This window comes from Pelobates fuscus, chromosome 4, assembly GCF_036172605.1.
Source record: "Pelobates fuscus isolate aPelFus1 chromosome 4, aPelFus1.pri, whole genome shotgun sequence".
Lineage (NCBI taxonomy): Eukaryota > Metazoa > Chordata > Amphibia > Anura > Pelobatidae > Pelobates > Pelobates fuscus.
The window spans coordinates 39,766,974-39,791,195 of NC_086320.1; the positions used below are offsets into that span (position 1 = coordinate 39,766,974).

Below are 24,222 nucleotides of genomic sequence, written 5' to 3' on the forward strand. Positions count from 1 at the left end.
GATTGATTGCCAATAGGAGTGTTCTCGGCTAAATGGAAATATTGCTGTTTTACATTAACAGATAAAAATAACAGCATCTATGCACAGAGGCCACTACTACATTAACATATAGATGTTTTGGTGCTTGTGTTTCATAAAGTTAATGTTTTCCTTCTCCAATTGCCTTCAACTGGGAGTATTAGTCTTTTCTATCACTTTCCCACCTTACCACTCACTGTAAGCATTTGGCAATCATGCATCTGTAATACTAAAACAGGCCCTTTTCAGTGAACAGAGAATTGTGGCTAATTGTAAAGGGAAGTTTAGATTTTCGGCCAATTTAATGAGTACACCCAATTACCCAAGGGAATACCTTTACATTATATTGTAGCTGCTTTTATTTATATATATATATATATATATATATGTGTGTGTGTATACCCTACCTGGTTTGGATGAGCTACTGTATTATGTTGGCAAGAAATTCTGAAGTCATGTGCTGTGAATCAGTCAGCTCACACTAGATGGGGTTAAAGCATTGCAATGAAATGTAGGATAGTGTTGAGTTGCACATTCATTCTTTTGTGCTTGCATGTTTAACCATTAGATAAATAAAGTATGTTATAAGCAGATTTAATCATGAATAGGCCTGTTCAGCAGCAGGAGGGAGGTTGAGTCCCCTCTCCCCTCTCTAAATTTATGTAATTATATAACCCAGATGCTCGTGATGTCAGTGAAGCAGATTGTTGCCAATCTCTACTCTGTAGGTCCACTGTTATGGTCACAATTTATTGTGTGATTTGATTTTCTCCAGAGAATGTATACATGCTATCCGCTGTTTGCCCGAACATTCATTTCAACTACTTCATTGTGTCCCTGCTTTCAGAAACAAATACAATGAAGCAACATTGGTTTTGTTTGTTTTACGTGACATCAGACTGGTTATTCGCCTGGTGATTTACTAAGTATTAGAATTATTATATTTATCAAACATGAGATTCTGAGTGGTAAAGGAAAACCACATCATAAGCTATTCATTTTTTTATTTTCATTTTTATTCTTTATTTATTGTGAAAGTCAGTATACAGAGGTTCCAGACAAAGCGTATTGTACATATTGGCCGCTCTGATGATTACTTTACATCGTTATACATATTTTCATAGGCTATTCTTTATTTAGTCCTTTAAGGATTAAGGCAATTGTCCAAGTTCTGAAGCAAAACAAAACCTAGAATTTGTGCGATGTGATGTTTGTTCCACCATAATTTAATAGTTTCTCTTTAAGTGCCGCCATACATATTGTATTTGGGGGTTTTTAATGGACAGAAAGGGCTTTCATTTAATATCTTCTATGTATACCTAACACAACATTACTTGTGATTAAATGCAACATGTTTTGTTTTCACATTGCGTATAATAATTTTTACACATCCATTTTTACTCCATCAGTCCCGATTGTTAAATGCCTCATATGTCCAGGATCTAAATAGTTTTAAATAGTTAGTTAACTCTTTACCAACCCCTAACTAAATTGCATACCAACCCTAACCCTATGCTTACACTAATGTTAACTGTTCACCCACACGTAACCTTAGTCCTACTCTATGCTTAAAAAAAAAAAAAAAAAAAGCATTAACCCAAACCCAGCAGTAACTCTTACCTTACTCTAACCCTCACTAACTGGAACCCTACATATACTCCTAATTCTAACCCTAGCCCTAGGGAAACCCTCTGCTATTATCAGTAATGATATCAAAAGATCGGTTTCCTAGTTAAAACGTGAGAGATTGGTCTGTGACCACTGCATTCTATGTAATTATGAATGGAGCTTGTTTTCCAGTCGATTATACTGTGATTGGTGCTGGGCTGCTGTCAAAGCCCAGCTCTAATCACAATAGGCATAAGCACAGGCTTGCACACAGCTCACCAGTCAGTCTAGAACAGGCAAACACGCAACCTTTAGCACTCCAGATGTTTTGAACTACACCTCCCATGCTGCTTTGCCAGCATTATGGGTGTAAGAGCATTATGTAGTGGGGATGTAGTGCTGAAGGTTGCCTATCCCTGGTCTAGAACCACTAAAAATATCCCCAGGTGACAGAGGGGAGCCCCATATACGCCTTGATTGTCTGGGTTTCCTGATGTGAGCAGGAATTTAACCCTGCTCTCACTGCAATCAACTTATAGGCATTTAAATGGCTACTTAATGAGCTGCTTATTGTCCTGCATGTAGCTCATCAAAAAAGTTTAGGGCTACTAAAAATGCCCCCCTGGTGATAGGTGCCCATGGTATTGGTTAATACCTGGGACTCATAGGTGTGAGCAGGAATTTAAACCCGCTCACACCAAAACCACGGGGCGTGTCGATGCATCCCAACAGCATTAAAGCTCACTATTGTTAGAGCATACTGACACATCCTGTGTGTGTGTGTGTATACATATACATTTAAAAAAAATTATTTAGCTAGTAGCATAAGGACTTCAAATTTTAAGCCATATGTATCGATCTATCTATGTATATTTTGAAATTTTTCAGGAGCACTGTGCAGTGGACAGACATTTAAAGTAAAACTTAATATTCAATAAGATATGTTTGTTAGCATTTAGTTAATGCTGTAAGCGGCGTTAAGATACAGAGCAAATACAAATTTCAGTCTGTCATGATACCAAAATCAAGAATATGTGAATCAATTTTTTTTTTTATGCAGGCACAGATTGTGTTGTGCCTGTATAGAGCATTTGAATCCGAACAGACATTCTGAAAATTAAAATCACTTTTTGTCTGGTTTTATTTCCTCTCATTGAAAGAGGTGTGTTGAGAAAATGTTTATATTGTATTTCACATTTACTAGATGAACAGGTTTACTTAAAGGAACACCCCAGTCACAATTAAGTTGTTATGGTGCCCAGAGTACCCCCGGTGCTTTGTTACCTGAAGGGGTTAAACTATTTTCGAACATATAAACCCCAAAGATTGCCTCCAATGCTGGATCTCCAGTTCCCTCAGCTGCTTCTGAAACGGAGTGGTCAGCTGAAGCCAGTCAGTAGCTTCCCATTCATAAAAAAAAGGTATGATGGAGTTATGATAATCGGAGTGCTCCTTTAATTAACAGGGAATCTATTTAGGTGGAACAGTCCCTGTTTGGGCCCGAATCTCCCTGTCCCTCTTTTCTATCTCAGTATCCCTCTTTTCTAGGAGCTCCATATTGTTTGTGTGTCTTCGTTTATAGCTATAGCAGAAAACCGCAGCAATAAAATGCCACAGTAATGTCTTTAACCCCATAAGGACCAAACTTCTGGAATAAAAGGGAATCATGACATGTCACACATGTCATGTGTCCTTAAGGGGTTAAACTAGAATACATGTGTGTAGAAATCAGTCTGTGTAAAAGTAAAGTGTCCCTCGTCCATTTTAAATGTTGAGTAGTATGATAATGTGTATCTATTTATCTTGTAACTTTGGTTTGCACGTAAATAAAAACTATAGTGTTAATATGACGTTAAAAAGATTATAGTTTGGTTTTCAGGACCGTTCCAAAACAAAGCATTATATTTACTAATTTTAAACAAAAGTCACAGCTAAGCCTTCTGGTACCACTAAACCCCCAAACAGCCCTGTTTCTTTCATGTGGTATTTATATCATCATCTCACAGGCAAACATGGAATAATAAATTGTTGATCCAAACATGCTTGCATAATATAAATTGCTTTCTGTAGCAAACATTTTATGGGAACATAAATGACATGATGGGGGAAAAAAAAAAAAAAAAAAACTTTTTATTTTATTTTTTTTATTAAAAATCTGGTTACTGATTTTCAATGTTGATCTCTATGGATACATTTGTCCCTGTTTCTTCCACATTGTCAAGGATGACCTAAAAGTACATCCCTAGTCGGTAAGAACAGCAACTACCATGATGCTTTGTAGAGTTGGTTGTTGAGTTGCCAGCTTTCTGCTGTAGAAAATTCCTAGAAACCTACATTGTGATATCTTAACAATCACTGTTTTGGAGCAAAATGCCAAATACCGCACAAATATTTGAAAAGTCATAAAGTTTGCAATTGGCAGGCCCCAAATCTGGTATTTGAATAAAATTGTGTAGATTTTCGTTTTTGTGTTCTATTGTTTTATGTTGTTTAATTTTTACACGGAGGACATGATAACATTTTGATCTAGAATTTCCTTTTCGATTCTTCATAGTTCTCAGTTTAGTGAATAACCACATAATTCCTAGATTTTACTAGTAGCATGACGTAAAGTCATGATTTTATTAATGACACGGAGGCTCCTATTATGCTTCTCTTTCTTTATTTTCCCTCAGCAGCGAAGAGAGAAATGAGTGAAAAAGAGAAAAACATATCATTAACATATATACATATTCAACATATTCCACAGTGCTACATTGGGGAACCTCCCCCTTTTAGTATATAAGGTGTAGCACTCTCTTCCTCTTCCTCTTTCGTCGCGATCCGAAGACCCGTAAACCGAACCAGAACTCGAATTTGAACTTTAAACTCGGGAAGCTGAACATATCTTCCTGGAAATGCGGAGTCAACTGCGAAGCTCCTGTTAGTTCCATAAGTAATTGAAATCACGCTAAAATGAGAGAGGGGAGAAAATATGGTAAAATCTCAACTTGCAACTGGGTGTAATATTTTCCACTTTATATATAGTAATCTTGACTTCTGAAAAGGAATAAATGACATATTAACTAGACATAACATAAAGTGCGATGATCATGATCAATTAAAGTTAAAGTAAACTAAGCCAAACGACAGAGAGCGTAAAATCTATACAGCATAAATAAATAGACTATGGGCCAGGAAGACCCGTCCTAAAGGAGTAAGTCGTGATATAGTCCAGAAAGGATAGAATGCAATAGAAAAACCATATCATCACCTCCAACCCAGGGAGGGAGGGAGGGAATAATACTCGCCTCCGTGTCATTAATAAAATCATGACTTTACGTCATGCTACTAGTAAAATCTAGGAATTTTATTAAAGACACGGAGGCTCCTATTATGCTTGTTTAAAGCTGAGCAATGACTTTATCTGAAAAATGTTGTATCGGTCTAAAGTAAAAGTTCCTGAATGTGGATTCCGTAGACCAATCTGCAGCCTTCAGAATGTCTTCCAAGCGGCAACCGGCCGCCGAAGCTTTAGAGGCCATGGCGCCTCTAACAGAGTGAGATGAGAAAACAGAGACGTCTATTCCGGCCGTAGCTAGTATCCATTTAATCCATCGTGCCAGCGTCGGTGTGGATACCGGCAGATGGGGTTTTTTCAGGGAGATGAACAGAGGCCCGTCATTGGACGGGCGTAGTGTAGAGGTGCGAGATTCGTATTCTTTTAGGCACGCTATTGGGCATAAGTTAGGTAAACCCGGTATCCGCGGATAGCAGACCTGTTTGGTGGCCGACTTCGTTCTTCGTGAAATATCGAATGACACCCCCTCCGGGGTGAATGAACGTGCTCGCCAGTCCAAGGCTCTCACGTCTGATACCCGTTTGCAGGATAGAAGGCAAAGCAGCATCAGTAGTTTTGCTGACAATTGTTTAAGAGAAAGATCTACGTTAGTGGGCCAGCCATCTATGAGTCTGAACACACAGGTGACGTCCCAGAAGGACCCGTATCTGGATGTGGGGGGACGTGAGAAACGAACTCCCTTGAGCAAACGACAAATCAGAGGATTCTGACCCAGTGGGAGGCCGTCCACCTGGTCGTGCCCGGCTGAGATGGCCGAGCGGAAAACATTGACCGTGCGGAAGGCTTTGCCTGATTCGAACAGGTGCGTAAGGAAATCTAGTACCGATTTCACAGGGGCTGATATCGGATCCAATGATCGTCCCAAGCACCAATTGGCCCACTGTCTCCATGCTGCAGCATAGGCTTGTCGTGTACCAGGTGCCCATGCGTTTGCCAGGAGCCGCACAGTCGTGTTCGAAACCTCCGTGATCTCCCAGGGTCCCCGGAAAGGAGCCACGCCATGAGGCGGAGAAGGCCCTGTTCCACCAGGGGGTGGTTCTCCCCATCTGGGTTGGTCAATAGCGATGGATGGTCCGGCAGTAGCCGTGGGTGGTCTATCGCCATCTCCAGCAGATGTGGGAACCAAGGTTGAGATCTCCAGCACGGGGTTATCAGTACCAATGAGCTCTTGAAGCGCCGGAGGTGCGCCAGGCAACGAGCTATCAGGTTGAACGGAGGGAAGGCGTAAGCCCTGCCCTCGGACCAATCTTGGAGGAAAGCGTCTGTCGCTACTGCCTCCGGGTCTGGTCTCCAGCTGCAGAACTTCGGTAGTTGTGTGTTGAGTCTGGATGCGAACAGATCCATGCTCAAAGGTCCCCACAGGGACGAGATTCTGCGGAATAATTTCGGTAGCAGTTTCCAATCTCCCGAGTCCCTCAGGTAGCGGGAGTTCCAGTCCGCGGTGTAGTTGTCTAGGCCCGGGATGTGTTCCGCGGTAACGGACACGCTGTTTTGTAAGCAGTAGTTCCAGAAGTCTCTGGCCAAAACCGCTAGGATGCGAGACCTGGTTCCCCCTAGATGGTTTATGTATCTTACGGCTGAGACATTGTCCAGCTTGAGGAGGATCGAGCATGAGATGCCTCTGGGAGACAGACTGCGAATGGCGAACGAGGCCGCCAGCAGTTCCAGAGAGTTTATGTGTAAGAAGGACTCCTCCGTGGACCACCTGCCTCCTGTGGATATATTGCCGCAGCGCGCGCCCCAGCCATGTAAGCTGGCGTCCGATTCGATCACCAGGTCTGGAGTGGACCCGAAGATCGCTCGGCCGTTCCAAGCTTCCATGTGGGTTAGCCACCAGTTCAGTTCCTCCCTCGACTCTGTGTCCAGGGAAATGTGAGATTCGTACGAGTGGCCACTTCTCAGGCAGGCCGCTTTCAGCCGTTGTAAGGCTCTGTAGTGTAGCGGGCCTGGGAAAATCGCCTGGATAGAGGCCGCTAACAGGCCGATTACCCGCGCCAGTTGGCGTAGGGATATGTCCGGCCTTTGCATCAGTTTCTTTATTTCCCTCTTGATGTTGGACATCTTCTCTGTTGGGAGGCAGAGAACCTGTAGTACGGAGTCGATACGGAATCCGAGGAATTCCATTTGTTGAGAGGGGATCAGAACCGACTTCTTCCAATTTACAAGGAAGCCTAGGTTCTGTATGAGGTGTAGGGCCCACCCTAAGTGTTCTAGTAAGAGGGATCGAGTCCCGGAGAGTATTAGGATGTCGTCCAGGTAAATGATAAGGCGGACTCCGTGTAACCTGAGGAAGGTCACCACTGGTTTTAGGACCTTCGTGAAACACCACGGGGCGGAGGACAGGCCGAAAGGTAGGCATGTGAAACGCCACTTCTTGCCTTCCCAGCAGAACTGGAGTAGGTTCCTGTGAATCGAGGCTACTGGGATCGTTAGGTAAGCATCTTGTAAATCTAATTTGACCATCCAGTCTCCGGGTAGGAGTAGGTCTCTGAGGCAGTGAATGCCCTCCATCTTGAAGTGCCTGTATTGTATGAAGGCATTTAGGGGCCGCAGGTTGATAACCGGGCGTACCCCGCCTCCCTTTTTGGGCACTAGAAAAAGGTTGCTTACGAAACCCGGTGTGTCTAGAGGGATCTCTTCTATGGCCTTCTTGGCCTGTAATTCCCTGATCTCCGTAGAGATGAGATCTAAGTGTGCAGATGGCATGTGAATCGCCCTTGGGGGAGAGGGCTGAATGGGGGGAGCGGTTAGTTCTAGCTGGTAACCCCTTATTGCCTGTAACACCCAACTGTCTGACGTGACAAGTGACCATGCCCGGGCGAACCGGGTCAGTCTGCCCCCTACCTGTATATGGGAAGAAAGGGGGAACATGGTACTCACCATAAGGGCGTTTTGCCGTGGGTGCTCCTCGACTGCCGCGGGGATGCCAAGCCCGTCCTCGCGAGGGGAAAAATGGGGTGAAGGACCGTTCCTGGGTCGGTCTCTGTTGGTTGAAGGAGCCTCTGCCCGGTCTTGAGAAACCCCGGGGGTTGCGGCCGGGTAGACGGCTCCTACCTCTACCGGCCCCGCCAAAAACCTTTGGGCTAAAAACCCTCTTAATGGAGGATTGGGCCTTGTCCAAGGCCGTGAATGTCTTTACGTAAGACCCTAGGTCCTTTACAAAGGATTCTCCAAATAGAAGGCCGTTTGCGGAGGCACCGGGCTCGTTAGAGGCCATGCTTGCGAGCTTGGGCTCAATCTTAAGCAGGATGGCTTTCCTGCGCTCTGTCGACATGGCCGTATTGGCGTTGCCTATCATGCAAATCAGGCGCTGGAGCCAGCCGAACGCCACCTCAAAGTCTACTGGAGCCCCAGTCGACTGAGCCGTCTCTAGCAGCTCATACAATTTGGTGACCGGGCCCAGGGTGTCAAGGAACTTGTCCTGACAGTTCCGCATGGAGTAGTCTAGGCCTTTTTTGGGTTTCCAACCCGACTTGCCCGGAAACTGCACAATCTGGGGGTCTACCTCAGGGGTCTTGGCTACCGCATCGGGTATGATCGGGCGTGGGCATTCTGCCCTCAGCTTGTTCCGGCCCTCCTGTGAGAGGGATTTCCGTACCCTAAGGGCCAGGTATCGGGCTATATGGGTCGCGGGTTCCCATTCCGCGGAGCGGGGGTGCCTGAGGTTGTCCGGGTCAAAGACCAGGGCATCTTTCTCGTCAGAGGTTAGCTCTGCATCATGGGCCCCTGAAGGGGTTTTGGCCTTGGTTTGCCTGGAAGGGAATTGTGACCCTGGTAGGTCATCGTCCCCTGAAACCTCGTCCCCGTAGGGATCTGAGAATTGGTTGTCTGACTCCTCGTCCCCATCCTCGTCCGAATCGGACAATAAATCATGGGCACGTGCCCGTTTCCATTCCCTGGCCGCCGTAGCCCGGCCAGTAGCTCTACTGCGCGGTTGTTGCGCGCCATCATCGACAGCCTGAGGCGTGTCATTCAAACCAGGCTGTACCTGGGTGTGGGGAGGGTCAGCGGTGTGTTTGCGCTTGGCAGGCGCCTTGCGCCCTGGGCTAAACTCATCAAGGGAGTTGGGAGAGGGCCCTGTGCCCGACTGGGCGGGAAGGGCCTGTCTAAGGGCCTGAGAGATAGATAGGGAGATACTAGATGACATAGCTCCCATGGCCGAGGAGATGGCCTTGTTAATAGAGGTGGACATAGTAGTGTCCAAAAGGGATTGGAATTCCTCAGAACCTATAAGGTTGGAGTCGGCCTGGGAATCAGATGCTGTGGTACCCTTAAGTGGGACAGGGTGGGGATTCAAATCACCACAGGCAGACTGCATGGTAACAGACTAGCAGTTAATGTAAGGCTAAAGGACAGAGGTGCTGGATTGCTTAACCCACGCACAAAGGACAGAGCAGGAGAGAAAAAATACCCGGTAAGAGCAGGAGCGGGGTCAAGCAGCCTCCTCGGAGCAAAAACACGCCGAGTAATGAGGCTTAAAATGGTCGCCGGCACTATCGGCGACGGGAAACCAAGAAAATGGCCGCCGCGAGTGTCCGCGCATGCGCAGAACGCGCCCGCGGCGGAACCGAGAAGGTGTGAAAGACCGCCGTGGAGTAAGGAAGGCGGGATATAACGGTTGTCGAAAACGACAAGGGTGGGGTGGGGGGATAGTCAGGGGCACAGAGGAGCCCAGGGACCCGGGTGAAAAACGGGTCGGGTCAAAACCCGGTCAGGGTGAAGAGGGGCAAGAGCCCACCCCAAAGGAAAGAAAAAAACAGTATAAGGAATGAATAAAACTTAGAACCAAACCCTGCAGATAAAACTGCAGGCAGAGTAGGTATAGATGACAGTATAATGATATAGTCAATAAATGTACTTAGCTGGTCTGAGGGAGCAGCGAAGAAAGAGGAAGAGGAAGAGAGTGCTACACCTTATATACTAAAAGGGGGAGGTTCCCCAATGTAGCACTGTGGAATATGTTGAATATGTATATATGTTAATGATATGTTTTTCTCTTTTTCACTCATTTCTCTCTTCGCTGCTGAGGGAAAATAAAGAAAGAGAAGCATAATAGGAGCCTCCGTGTCTTTAATAAAATCCTGTTTAACTCTTGGATACCTCTTTAATTTGTGCGTGTTCATTCTGCTGCTGCAGTCTCTTTAGGTTCACCTCCTCCATTTGTATAGTCTTGCAGTGCCGGAAACAAACCTCAGTTCAGTCTGGAGAGGATGTTTTCTCATATTCTAGAACAGTAACTTAGCTTTAAAAAAAGATCATAAAATTGCCAGGGGCCCCTTTATGAAGCTCAACACCGTTATTGCTGAGATATGGGCAAAAGCTGCCCTACAACTGGAAGGCTACAGAAGAAGTAAAGCATTATTTCAGTTACTGAATTGACCTGGCTTGTGTTAATTTATTTTCCATAAACACTGAGCGGAATTAAAAACAGGCGTGCAATTGCCCCCATTACAAGCGCTCGTACTCAGACAGAATGTACCAGTCTTTCTAGAGGAATTATTTGAGACTGCATGTGTTTGTAAGACTGAATGCTTTGTAATATGCTCACCACTGCTAATGACCTAATATATTATGTAATTGGGTATAACAGAATTTCTACTGAAAAGAAATTGCCCCGAATTATATCCAAGCGTGGCAGGCGGTGTGTGTTAATCCTGGTTTTTATTTCTGAATAACTGCTATTTCATAGATTTTATTAATGGAAAATAGGTTATTTCTGTGTTAAACTCTTTGACATATTATATGACTCTATGACTGTGTTACCTAATTAACACTGAGATACATTGAAAAAGCTTTTTTCCATAATGACGTTTAGTATACACATAAATCAAATAATTTCAGTGAATATTTCACTTGTATAATTATTATTAATATTATTTATAGAGCGCCAGCAAATTCCGTAGCGCTGTATAATATGTGTATGTTGCAGATTATAATGATTGGCAAAAGCCGTAAAAAGGTAAATGAAAGTCTGTAATATTGCACGTATCTGTATGGAGCCTACGTTAAACAGAAGTAACACTATTTAAAAAAAAAAAAAACGATCTCTTCATCCACCTATTGATTGTATAGTTTTTAAGTTGAGCTTTCCTGGCTGTTCCAGGACTGAACTGAATTCCGATGTTATTTGTTAAATTTTAAATATAAATTTAAAAGAAAGCAGAGCACCTCATTAAAAAAAGCAAATTTCCAATATTTTATTGCGTTATGTTAATTCTCTTTAAAATATCTTTGTGTTTTTTTTATTATTTCGGTTTTGTTTTTTGTTTTTTTAATGTTACATCTAAAAAAAGAATAGTTCAGCAAGTCAAAGGAACATTAAAATAAAAAATAAAAAAGTTTGTCCTTTTGAACTTAAAATTTTAAAAGTAGAAACATCTATATATAGTGACTCAGGCTGTGCAGCCATATTTGCCACAAGTTGCTATCTAATACTTTAATAACCTTAAAGGCACACTCTAGGCACCCAGACCACTTTTTCTCAATGAAGTGGTCTGAGTGCCATGTTACTGTAGTTTTAACCTTGCAATGTAAAATATAGCCATTGTGGAGGTTAAATACCTCTAGTGACTGTCAAACTTCAGATTTATTTGGACAACAGTGCTTAAATTTCCGCAGCTATTGTTTGGACCAGGAATATAAGTACTTTTTCCAACACATGCAAGCCGGCAGTTTCAACACTCCTGTATCAGGGCCTAAAATGTCAAGTCCTTGTCTATTGACCAGGCTACTTACTCTCCACTGCAAGCCGACAGCATCTATGACACACCAGGGTTGAATTTGTACATCCAGGGCAGATAGCTCACTCGGGGTTTCTAGTACCGAGTTGACATTTTAAGCCCTGTCATACATTACGTTATTACCAATGTGTCCGTGGAGCCCGCTTCTATATATCGTGGCTGTTTCAAACCAGTTGTGCCAGACCTGAGACTTTAAAGGGACACGATAGTCACCTGAACAACTTCAGCTTAATGAGGTTTTTCAGGTGAGAACTATAGCTCCCTACAGCCTTTCTCATGTAAACACTGTATTTTCTGAGAAAATACAGTGTTTACATTGAAAGCTAGGAACACCTCCAGGTGCAGTCACTCAGATTGAACTAGAGGGACTTCTGAGTTGATGGAGGCGTAATATGCCTCCATCCACTCATATCTGCTGTGCAAGAGCATCCTGTGATTCAGTATCTCCTCCCACTGCATGCAGACACCATTGATTCAATGCATCTCTATGAGGAGATGCTGATTGGTCAGGGCTGTGTTTGAATCATGCTGGCTCTGCCCCTGATCTGCCTCCTTGTCAGTCTCAGCCAATCCTATGGGGAAGCACTGTGATTGGATCAGGCTATCACATGTCAGCAGACTGCTTGTTTTTCCTGAGTCTCAGCATGCAGAATTACAGCTTCTGGCTTGAATACAGTAAGATTTTCACTAGATTTATGGAGGCATGAGGGGCCCAGGTGGGCTAGATGGTCGTGTTAACACTATAGGGTTAGGAATACATGTAGTATGCTGTCATTCCATCTATAGGTTTTCAAGATACGACTGACCTCACTATTACTGATAGGATCTGAGTTTCCTTAAAACATCACTTATACCAGTGATGGCGAACCTTTTTGAGTCAGAGTGCCAACTTTTTTTTCCTTAAAGTGCCAACACGGCAATTAAATCCAAATACTGAGGTTTAAGTTTAGAAAAAACAACTCGTACGTTGTCCGAACTAATAACTTTTGTTTAAAAAGAACACAGAGAGTTCAATGATACACATTTTAAATAATGATATAAATAGATAAAATTAAGCTTATATTTATTAGTATCTCCAACAAATGCAATACATACACACACAGACTGCTGAATACAGAGACTGATGAATATACACACACAGTCTGCTGAATACACACACACACAAGACTGCTGAATACAGAGACTGATGAATATACACACACAGTCTGCTGAATACACACACACACAAGACTGCTGAATACAGAGACTGATGAATATACACACAGTCTGCTGAATACACATACAGACAGACTGCTGAGTACACACACACAGTCGGCTGAATACACGCACACACACAGACTGCTGAATACACACACATACTGCATTGAGGTGTGCGGTGCTGTGTGTGTGGGGGGTGCTGTGTGTGTTTGTGGGGGTGCTGTGTGGGTGGGTGCTGTATGTGTGTGTGTATGAGGGGTAATGTGTGTGTGAGAGGGGTGCTGTGCTGTGTGGGGGGTAGGGGTGCTGTGGGGGGTAGGGGTACTGCTGTGGGGGGTAGAGGTGGTGCTGCGGGGGGTAGGGGTACTGTGTGTGGGGGGGTAGGGGTGCTGTGGGGGGTAGAGGTGGTGCTGTGGGGGGTAGGGGTACTGCTGGGGGGTAAGGGTACTGTGTGGGGGGGTAGGGGTGCTGTTGGGGGGGTAGGGGTGCTGTGGGGGGTAGGAGTGCTGTGGGGGGTAGGGGTGCTGTGGGGGTAGGGGTGCTGTGGGGGGGTAGGGGTGCTGTGGGGGGTAGGGGTGCTGTGGGGGTAGGGGTACTGCTGGGGGGTAGAGGTGCTGTGGGGGGGTAGGGGTGCTTTGGGGGGTAGGGGTACTTCTGGGGGATAAGGGGTGCTGTGGGGGGTAGGGGTACTGCTGTGGGGGTAGGGGTGCTGTGGGGGTAGGGGTACTGCTGGGGGGTAGAGGTGCTGTGGGGGGGTAGGGGTGCTTTGGGGGGTAGGAGTGCTGTGGGGGGTAGGGGTACTTCTGGGGGGGTAGGGGTACTTCTGGGGGAGTAGGGGTGCTGTGGGGGGGTAGGGGTGCTTTGGGGGGTAGGAGTGCTGTGGGGGGTAGGGGTACTTCTGGGGGGTAGGGGTACTTCTGGGGGAGTAGGGGTGCTGTGGGGGGGTAGGGGTACTGCTGGGGGTTAGGGGTACTGCTGGGGGTTAGGGGTGCTGTGGGGGTAGGGGTGCCGTGGGGGGTAGGGGTACTGCTGTGGGGGTTAGGGGTACTGCTGTGGGGGGTAGGGGTACTGCTGGGGGGTAGGGGTACTGTGTGTGGGTAGGGGTGCTGCGGGGGTTAGGGGTAATGCTGGGGGTTAGGGGTAATGCTGGGGGTTACGGGTACTGCTGGGGATAGGGGTACTTCTGGGGGGTAAGGGTACTTCTGGGGGGTAGGGGTGCTGTGTGTTAGTATCCCCCCCTCCCTCCTTCTTACCTTTAATGAAGTAGGGGGGGGGGGGTGGGAACACAGCCATCCCTGGTGGTCCGGTGGTGGTAAGCACTGCAGGGGGAGGGATCTGTGAAGCAGCTCCCCTGTCCTCCCGCGCGATGCTGTGTGGAGCATTGCCATGGTAACGCGCGGCAACGCTCCACACAGCATTGTGCGGGAGGACAGGGGAGCTGCTTCACAGATCCCTCCCCCTGCCTCCCGACACGGAAGCAGAGTAGGCGCCTGCCGTTTTGGGCAGGCAGGTGCCTACTCTGCATTGATGGTGAACCTATGGCCGCGTGCCCACAGAGAGGGCCCGGCGTGCCACCTGTGGCACGCGTGCCACAGGTTCGCCATCACTGACTTATACCAACTGACCATTTATTATACAAGTCTTGAATAGTTGAAATGCTGACATTTTTTAAATCAGAATAATAACCTTTGTGCACATTGCCATGTTGGCTAGAGCTTCTGAACATAAACAGGGGAGAAACAGAGCTCTTTAACTTATTCTTCTCTATGTTTAGGACGACCTGTATTTTAGAATGGTTTGACTACTTACCGAATGGGGTACCAAGTCTATGTTCCTTTAATGGCATTGGTTTAGTTACATTTTATGTTCTTTTTGGTTAGATTTATATGTGTCTGTTTATCTTTAGCAAATTATTATTCACTTGGTTGGCTGTACTTATTTTTCTGTTGCAATAATCATTGTGACCTTTTGTTTCTATTATTGCTGTTGATGTTGTTCCTAACTATCATTTTTAATTCCAGTATAAATATCTTGTCAGCCACTGAGAAACTGCAATACATGTTCTCAATGACTAAACGTTTGTTTTCTGTCTTTTTCAGGCACAAGATTTTTTACATGTTGTCAAAGAACCCCCCATTTACAAAGAGCATGGAGTCTCCTTTGTGTAATGAAGCTCTTGTGGACCAGCTCTGGAAGCTTATGAATTCAGGTAGACCTATTTCAGCAATTTGTGCAAGTTCTCTTCCTTTAACTGTTGTTAGACAGTGATGTTGATGTTAAGAATGCTGTTGCAGTGAGTTCTTGGAAATTTTGTCATAGATTGAAGACACACTTGACATTAGCTACATTAAGAAGGTGATAAACAAGCGGCAGGGACGGAGGTCAGTGACCGAGGACCTGACACCAGGAGGGGGCCCGGCGGCTTGTTCAGTATGCCGCCAGGTGCGAGGCCCCTGCAGGCTGCCTGAGAGCACCCGTAGCCGCTGGTATGCAGCTCCACAGTGTGTCTCGTGAGATCTGGCCAATCAGAGCATTTTATGTATATAAATGGCAGAGGAGTATAGCTGAAAAAACACAATACAATAGTGTAATACTAAAATTAAAAAAATAAACAATAGAACTGCACCAATATAAGTAGAACTCACAAGATGTAGATAATAGGATCGCCTTGGGGTGCCTTCCCTTAGATGTTTGGGGGGTATATCCAGAATTCCCTCTCAACTGGTTGGTGGTGATGCCACAATATGGAAGTCCGAACTCGGGAAATGGTAAAAATAATATGCTTTATTTCATAAGTATAAAAGGTAAAAAACAAATATGGTCCAACATGTTTCGTCTAACAGAAGACTTCCTCAGGGACCCAATAATAAAAACAAATTGCAAATATTAAATATCCTAACAAAAGGACAAAATAGCAGCACAATCTGTTTCCACTGGACCACCAGTGAATGACAGAAGGTATGTAGTCCCCCTCCCACACATTATTAACCCCCCCCCCTCACCATCACCTCCTCTCCCACGAATTAGTACCCCCCCTCTCACCATCACCTCCCCTCCCACGCATTATTCACCCCCTCCCTCTCACCATCACCTCCCCTCCCCATTATTTAGTCACCCCCTCTCTCACATCATCACCCCACCTCCTTCACATCATCACCCCCCCTTCCCTCACACCAACACCCCTACCCCACACCAACATCCCCCCTCCTACCAACACCCCCATCCCTCACACCATTACCATCCCCCCACAACAATACCCTGCTTCACACCATCACCCCCACATAAACCACATTGTATCATATTTGCCTTGCTTCATAACATCAATATCCGTTATTAAATCAGGAAAAGGTGGGCATGGATGGTGCGCTGATTTGGTGGTACAATGGGCCACTTGACTGGATTTCCCCCCAGGCCTAAGGCTGGAAGCCCTCCCCTGACAAGCGTTATCTCTCATAATACATGTGATGATGTGTTTAGTTCGAAATGTTTTTAGAACCCAATTTACTTTGTGCTCTAAATGTACTGGACCAATTTATAGAACATCCCGACATTCATTACTTAAAGGTTTTAATAAAACACTATTATTGGATGGAGTAAGCCTTGCTTGTATGGGCTCCCCTTTAAAATAAAATTAAAAACATTTAATCAATAAACTCACCTGTGACCCTGCGCCTAGACCAGTTCTTCCTGCAGCCTGATCCTTCTCCTGTGATGTAATTTCACTGGACTCAGGATGGTCGAGAGGTCTCAGGACTGCACGGAGGGGGATTTGTGCAGCCATTGGTCATCCCTTACCAACATGCCAAGCTTGGTGATGGAAGATGCCTTTTATGCCTGGAATTGACATTAGCAGCCTGGAATTCTTGTACCGAGCTGCTAATGACATTATTGGTGGTGGCATTACACCTCCTACGGTAATATTAGATAACTTTGTATGGGCAGCATTTGTTGATGAAACTGTGCGCATACAGTATCCAAGCACCATGGCTATTTCAAATCAATTATGTGATCATGATACAAAGAGTAGCTTGCCAACATTGCCCTCGTTTTATCCCAGCATTATAGCAGCTAAATCAGTGGTGAGGATTGAAAGTAAAGCTAAAGTAATTCAACCGTAGCAGTTTTTTTGTTTTTGGTTTTTATTTTGCTCACACTCTTGAGTTTGACTGCAAAGCGGGAAGAATTGCTGGTCTGCGTTAGTAAATGGTCAAAGCTAGGATACAGTGTAAACACTTGTTTCTGAAGCAGTTCATTGAGGAAAAAGAGCATGGAGATCAACATATGCATTTAACCACAGTTTATGAATCCCAGGGGATACCACACACAGACTACAAGGTTAATTATCCGCTGGGGCCTCTTTCAGGGAGCCTGGACAATTTTATTCTGCCCAAGCTCCTGTCAAGATGTGTGAAGGGGATATTTAAACCCTTCATGTAAAGAGCGGCCTAAACCTTATTGTAAACCACGTGGCAGGAGATATAAGCCTTCTTAAAGAACGACGGCCAAATGTATGTATTCTCCGCAGAGAGACCGTTAAAAGATCACACTCCCTTCCTTCCAGGTCTTTGTTTTGTCTCATATCTAACAATTGTGGGTAGGGGCTTTTGTTTTAGTGTTTTGTTTTTGTTTTTTTCTTTTGTGTAATGCTGTACTTGCAGTAATAAATATTCAATCTAGAAACTTTAACATTATAGTTGCCATAGATTTTATTTCTCTGATAACGTTCTGAAAATGCATAACATTCGATATATATGAAAGAGGTGATCTTAATGTCATATGGGATCATATCAAACAAATTAAAGCCATGGAGTAATAAAAAAAAAAATGTGCTACATATCAACAGCCATCACTAGATTAAATGTACTTTCCTTATGTTTAAAGATCTGAGTTTGGCTTATTGTTTCTACTTTTCTCACAACATGGAAAATAAGTAAGAAGCTTTGTATTCCTGTTTACCACTTTTTAAACATTTCAATTTTATTTAAACTTCTCTGCACATCCCCCAAATACTGTTAAGTTCTCATTCCTTATGATCAATCTGGCAAGTTATAGTGGTTGTTAATATAACAGAAGCCTGTTTATAACAAACCATTGCTGTGTTAAAACTTTCACATCTATGGTTCCTTTTGAGTTTACATACAAGGGCTGTCAACGGATATACCATTAGCAGGATGGCACCTGGGCACTAATTTAGTGTTTGATATTTGAGCTAATAATCACAGCTGGTGGCTATGAGGTAATTCTCAAGTTCCAGAGGAAAATCACTTTTTGTGTCGTAATGTTTCCCAAAGCTGCCCAAGTGGAAGGAAAGTCTAACGGTTGTCCTTTTGTAACCCCATTTTAGTTTAATCTACTTGCCCTTTCGTTTTCTTTTACCATGAATATTAATGTGACTACTGAAACGTGTACCAAAGGCAAAATAAAACCCTTGATTACCTATTTGTCATTTCACAATATTTTGACAGCAATAGCCCACGTCTTCCCTGGATAAGACAATTACAGTATAGACCTACATTGTTAATTCACATGCATTGAGACACTGTAAGTACAGGGGTGTAGGAAGAATCTGTGGATTTGCCAAACAATGGAAAAGTAGACTTGACAGAAACCAGAGGCATTGCACCGTAATCACTATAAAAACCATAGTGATTTTGCCGCTTTGAATTTTAATGCAGGCTGAAAGAGTGAATACAAATCTTATTATCTTTTAAAGTAAATGCTTTATTTCAAAAGTTATTTATAATTGGAAAATTAACTGTAAAAATAAACTAAATAATCTTTCTTTGGTGCCAGACAGCAGATAAAGAATTACATTCGTTGTTTTTTTTTTGTTGTGTTTTTTTTACTTCAGCCTAACATGCATTTAGGAGATTACCTTTCCTGGCCAGATTAGCAGGGGTGTTCTACCCCCATATCATATTGTCGCCGCTAACAACTTACAAATCCATCAGTATAACCAAGCAACCTACCTCATTGTGATTTCAAGCCTTTTTCTGCCAGGTTTTCCGGCTACAATAACCATTTTAATCCAAGAAAGACTTGTCTGTGTTATTGAGAAATAACATTCACTACACATGTACCCTATGAATATGTAATGCAATGTCGGCGAACAGAAGTATTACATCCCAGCTCGTACACATTCTCTACTCTAAAGAGTGCATTAAACGGGCTCGCTTATTATTGTATACATTATTCTACTTTAAATTGTTCCTACAATGTTTGTCATTATGAAAATCATTGTGTCTCCTGTGCCGGTTTGCTATGTCTCGCTGCATGGATTACACTATGTCTGCTTCTTTTCTCATCTACTATCGCTTGTTTACCTTTCGTCCACTCTGTATTTCGCACAAGTCATCCTTGCAGATGTGGTGCAGTGTTAATTTTGGTGGCACATTTCTATTTGGTTTTAGTCATAGTCTTTACTAAAAAGCCATTTTAGTTTTAGTCGTATTTTAGTCATCTGAATTGTTTTTGTTTTAGTCTAGTTTTAGTTGACTTTAGTTGACAGCCTCTAGCTGTCTGTTTTGCCCCTTCCTTAGCCCCTCTAGATGTCTCTCTCCCAAGCCCTGGTCTGTCTCTTTTGCCCGTTCCACAGCCCCTCTGTGCAGTGTTAATTTTGGCGAACTATGACTAAAACTAGATTTCAATTTAGTTTTAGTCATAGTCTATTGACTAAAATGCCGTTTTAGTCTTATTGTAGTCATCTGAATTGTTTGTGTTAGTCGACTAAATCACAAAAATCTTAGTCGACTAGAATTGTTAGTCGACAAAATGAACACTGATGTGGTGATGATCTTTTAGTAGCACCTTGATATGTTCTAACTAAATGCTAATGCAGGTGTCTCTGTTCCTCAAGAGACAACTGTGCTAGAGTATGCCTGTTGGTGTACTCCTCAATAAGATGATCTCTTGACCTTGGTCCTCCGCCACCTCTTCTTTGTAATTGCATGATTCACAGCTTGGTCGGTGTCACATTCTCCAAAATAAAGCTAGATATATTGAAGGTGGTAGCAATACTCCCTATTAGCTTTTCACCCCCCCCCCCCCACCCCCATAATATGGAAGAGGTTAATTCAGTCTCTTGCAGTGAATAACTGTAGAATAATGCAAAAACTGCTATGCTCTCAACAGAGCTCCCAGAATAAATTTTCTGTCTGTTCATTGGACAAATATTTCCTACCGAATTTTTATTGATCGATAACAATAATATAAAAAAAAAAAAAAATGAAGAGATGTATTATTATTTTTTTACGTTTGCCTAAGCTCTACACGTGGTTTATTTTTTGCCTAATGTTTTTACTTTTCTAATCAAGTTACTATTGCTTACATCCAATATTCTTTTCTGCAGATCTAACCCAAGAAGACAATACTACATAATTTGTTGTTGTGTTTTTTGTTTTTTACATTCGGAGTTAAATGAGTGCAAATCCTATAGCTCACTCTACTGCACTTCAATGGTTAACTGGTGTGGTTTACAAATGTAGGGCTAGAGAAACAAAATGCAAATGATTTATGTCTCTAAAGCAACAGACTGTTGTGTACGTATGAACAAGGATTCTATTGTGCTTTTTCTGCTCTGAGTTTTTATTTTTTTTTATTTAATTTATTTTTTTCCAATCAGTTTTCATTGCGCTCTGGGGGGTGTGGGGTGAACACAGAGGCTGCTTGCCAAGCTCTGAAGACTGCCAGATGTTAACAAAAAAAACGGACCCTGAGGATTGACTCTTTCCCAGAGTTCTCGAGTCCTCTCCAAAATACAGAATTCATGTTGTTTATCCTATCTGGTTCCGGTATAAAAGTACACCATGTCTGGATTATGTTCAGATCTTGACACACTTCACGCACTAGTAGAAACCATTAAAACATTTATTGTTGAATCCAAATGGACACAAACATTAAAAATGATTCTGTATAGAGGAGCTCTCTCCAGGGAGCATTTCATGTTTAATGTTTTGTTGGTGAATTATTGTAGACGTTAAAGCCTCAGTGCTTACAGAGCATTCTAATGAAATATCATTTTTTTTGCTACGCAAAATTTAAAATTGGCAGATAGGTTTAGACATGCTTTTATGTATTCCGAGGGGAACCAGCTTTTACATTTCCATATAATGGTAAGTACAGTTCCCCGTGTAAACTGCCAAAGGATCACATTAATATCACAACATACATGGACTGACCGAATTGTTCCTTGCGCCATTCTCTGATTTCCCAAAGATAGAAGTGTGACATTGTGTAGCACGTCCCCATGCCTTGCAAGGCCCAACACGTGCTACACAGGAATAGGCATACTAGTGTGGAATACTAGACTATGTATCTGCCACCTGTTTAGCAGTTATTTATCATACCTTTCAGATTCTGTGACTGTCCATTTGGACGGGTCTTCTTTCCTTGGGACTAGGTTGAATGTGGCAAAGACAACTTGAGAACAGCCATTACCGCTCTGCTTGAGGCACTCCAGATGTTTTGAACCACATCTCCCTTGATGCTTTACCAGTACCATGGCTGTAAGATAATTATGGGAGTTGTAATATACACCTTCTGGAGTGCCGACGGTTGCCTACCCCTGTGTAGCGTCTCCCTTTTTGTGTTCTCCCCTGCACAATTTGTCCACATATAATTTTGTTTTTAAAAACGGACGATTTTAATCAGGATGATGATGTATTGTATTTAAGTCCTTAATTCAGGACCCGATGCTTATAATGTGTTGCCAAATAGGAAAGTGAAGCGGACCCGGTGCTAGTGACGTGAAAACCCCATAGATAAGCATTGATTCAGTGCTGTCCTCTGGGTCAGTGTGAGTGTAAGCACTGCGCTGGCTGTGAATGTGCATTAGATCCCCAATGCTCCTTTATGAGAAGCATTGGATTGGAGTTTGGCGGAGGAGGCCATGCCTGCTCCGTGACGTCACAGGTGGCAGAGAGGTAAGCAGCGCCAAGAGATCCTCGACACTGGAAAAAATACATTTAAAAAAAAGATTTGTATTCCTAACACTATAGTGTTCAGTTAAAAGCAGCACCTTCTTATTCTTCAATGTCCTTCAAAGAGATGCTAGTAGGAAAGTAAAAAGTGTATAAAGATTATTAAGGGAGTTACAGCTATCTCAGATCCCATTTTCACATTGTGTGGAATACTAGACTATGTATCTGCAACTTGGACAGGTCTTCTTTCCTTGTCGGATTAGGTTTAGTGTGGCAAAGACATCTGGAGAACACAGTCATCGCTCTGCTTGAGGTTCTAGTTGTGTTTTTTTTAGGCTTCTCTAACTTTTTCTCTAACATTATTTTTGTATAAGTGTAGAAATTACCTATGATATAACATTTCCCTTTAAGCTGTCCATGTGCTTTGCTTACTTGTGTAATAATTTAGGCTTACAATGCAAAAGAGCATTTTATTAGTTTCATTTTCCTCTTTGAGAACCTCAATATGTTGGAACTTTGCCTCTGTGTTGCTGAAGAGATTTACTTATTTACGTATGTAAGCAAATATCCTACACCAATGTATAGGATTAGTAAAAAGAGGAGTGATAGCACATCTCCTTAAGATGTATTTGCCATCAACGAAATGGTACACTTTGAGCAGTAAACCGTGAACATCATGTCCAAACTAACCATTTGAATGTTCCATTTCAGGCACCTCACATGATTGGAGATTACGATGCGGGGCAGTAGACCTATATCACATACTCTTTGGTCTCAGCAGACCCTCATGTCTGCCTTTGCCAGAACTTGGATTAGTTCTTAATCTGAAGGAAAAGAAAGCTGTTCTCAATCCTACCATCATCCCAGAGCCCATAACAAGTAACCTGGAGTCCGTGCCAAGTGCCAACATGCACGGGCAAGTCACAGGATTTCCAAGCAATGTAAGATTAATACAATCTTTATAACCTGAAATAATCCACAATATTGGCAGTGTTATGGAAGTGATCGTGTACGTTCTATGCGTTGAGAAAGGGGCAGCTGCTGTGATGTAAATAAGCTTTTCAGGTTCGCCTCTGGTGACTTGCTTGAAAACACTGCCAGCTTGTATCGTACTAATGGTAAACACGTCTCATTTTACGGGAAACTACAGCATACTAAACTGCTTGTTTTAATAGAGAACTTGACCTTTAAATAAAAATATTTTTATTAATGCCCGCAATACAAGCAATGTTGTGGCTGATTAACGTATACTCTAAAAAATAAGTAACCACTGCATTCACAGACTTTGGTTTTATGTTTTATTCTGTTTATATTTGAACCTTCCAGCATTGAAATTCATGCTGGTAACATGCATGTGTACATATACATTCTTCCTCTTATGATAGTCACCTTCACCGTAGGTGACACCAGCTATTGGTGGGATCAGAAATATGCCAAGAACTGTAGAATATGTAGAGATTTAAAACAAAGCGGAGAATAGCATCATATTCTAGTACTGGTGTTTGTAAGTTGTTATATTTGTTTTCCACTCCGCTTGCAAGTGCCTAAACCATACTGTATATTTGAATTGTATCGCTTTTTGCCTCTAAATATATTCTTGATGGTAGATTAATACTTTTGTCATTTGATGCAAATGTACTACAATGATAAGCTGAAAAACTTTGTTGGTCTATCACCAGAAAGCATTATCTCCAAAATATGCCATGCTAAATTCAAAACTATTGAGAATTATAATAAAATAGCAGATCGTCTAACAGAGGCTCACCAAAAACTATAACTTATTGCTTTTCAGTTTGGAGGACCAATATACTCTAATTTCCTGCACACAGTTTGTTAGGGGTATGGAAATTTGGGGGGGGGGGGGGGATTATGCAGTTGTAAGACTTCCCCCTTTTTTCTGATATGCCAGAGGAAGAAGCTCCTGCTGCAAAGGTTTGAATGGTGTGTGCATGCACACTATTTAAGTCCCCACCTCTTCCCAAATCAGTTCGTAGGCTAATGGTCACATTAAGGCTACTTTTGGCTTATTCAACAGTTCCACTTGCCTATGTAACAAATAAATTGCTGCATATCCCATAAGCCTCTGCTGGGCAAAGATTTAAATGCGATCCGACTCTTGGAATAGTATGCAGAGATTAAGACAAGAACACATTAGGTATGCTGTTTGATTTTTCACACCATAATATAGCAAAACACTTGTTTGACATTTATAGCCCCAGTGTGGAGGATATAGAGGCTTTCTGCAGAGTTTTTGTACTTGAACTTTGTATTGATACTACACATATTGCTTCATTAAGTATTGTCGACTGACTTGCAGATCACCAGTATAAAATATCATGCATACCTGCTGCAATTTGCTTCATAATAATAATAATAATAATAGTAATAATAACAAAGTATT

General features: G+C 42.9%; 1 protein-coding gene across 2 annotated transcripts in view; it reads left to right on the forward strand.

Annotated features, from left to right (window-relative positions):
• Positions 1-24,222, forward strand: part of TAF2 (TATA-box binding protein associated factor 2) — an 81,493-nt gene that overhangs the window by 49,910 nt on the left and 7,361 nt on the right. For both annotated transcript variants that reach the window (XM_063451108.1, XM_063451109.1), the window contains 2 exons: positions 15,003-15,112; positions 22,533-22,762. In XM_063451108.1, coding sequence (XP_063307178.1) covers positions 15,003-15,112; positions 22,533-22,762 — 340 coding nt within the window. The remainder of the gene's footprint in view (positions 1-15,002; positions 15,113-22,532; positions 22,763-24,222) is intronic.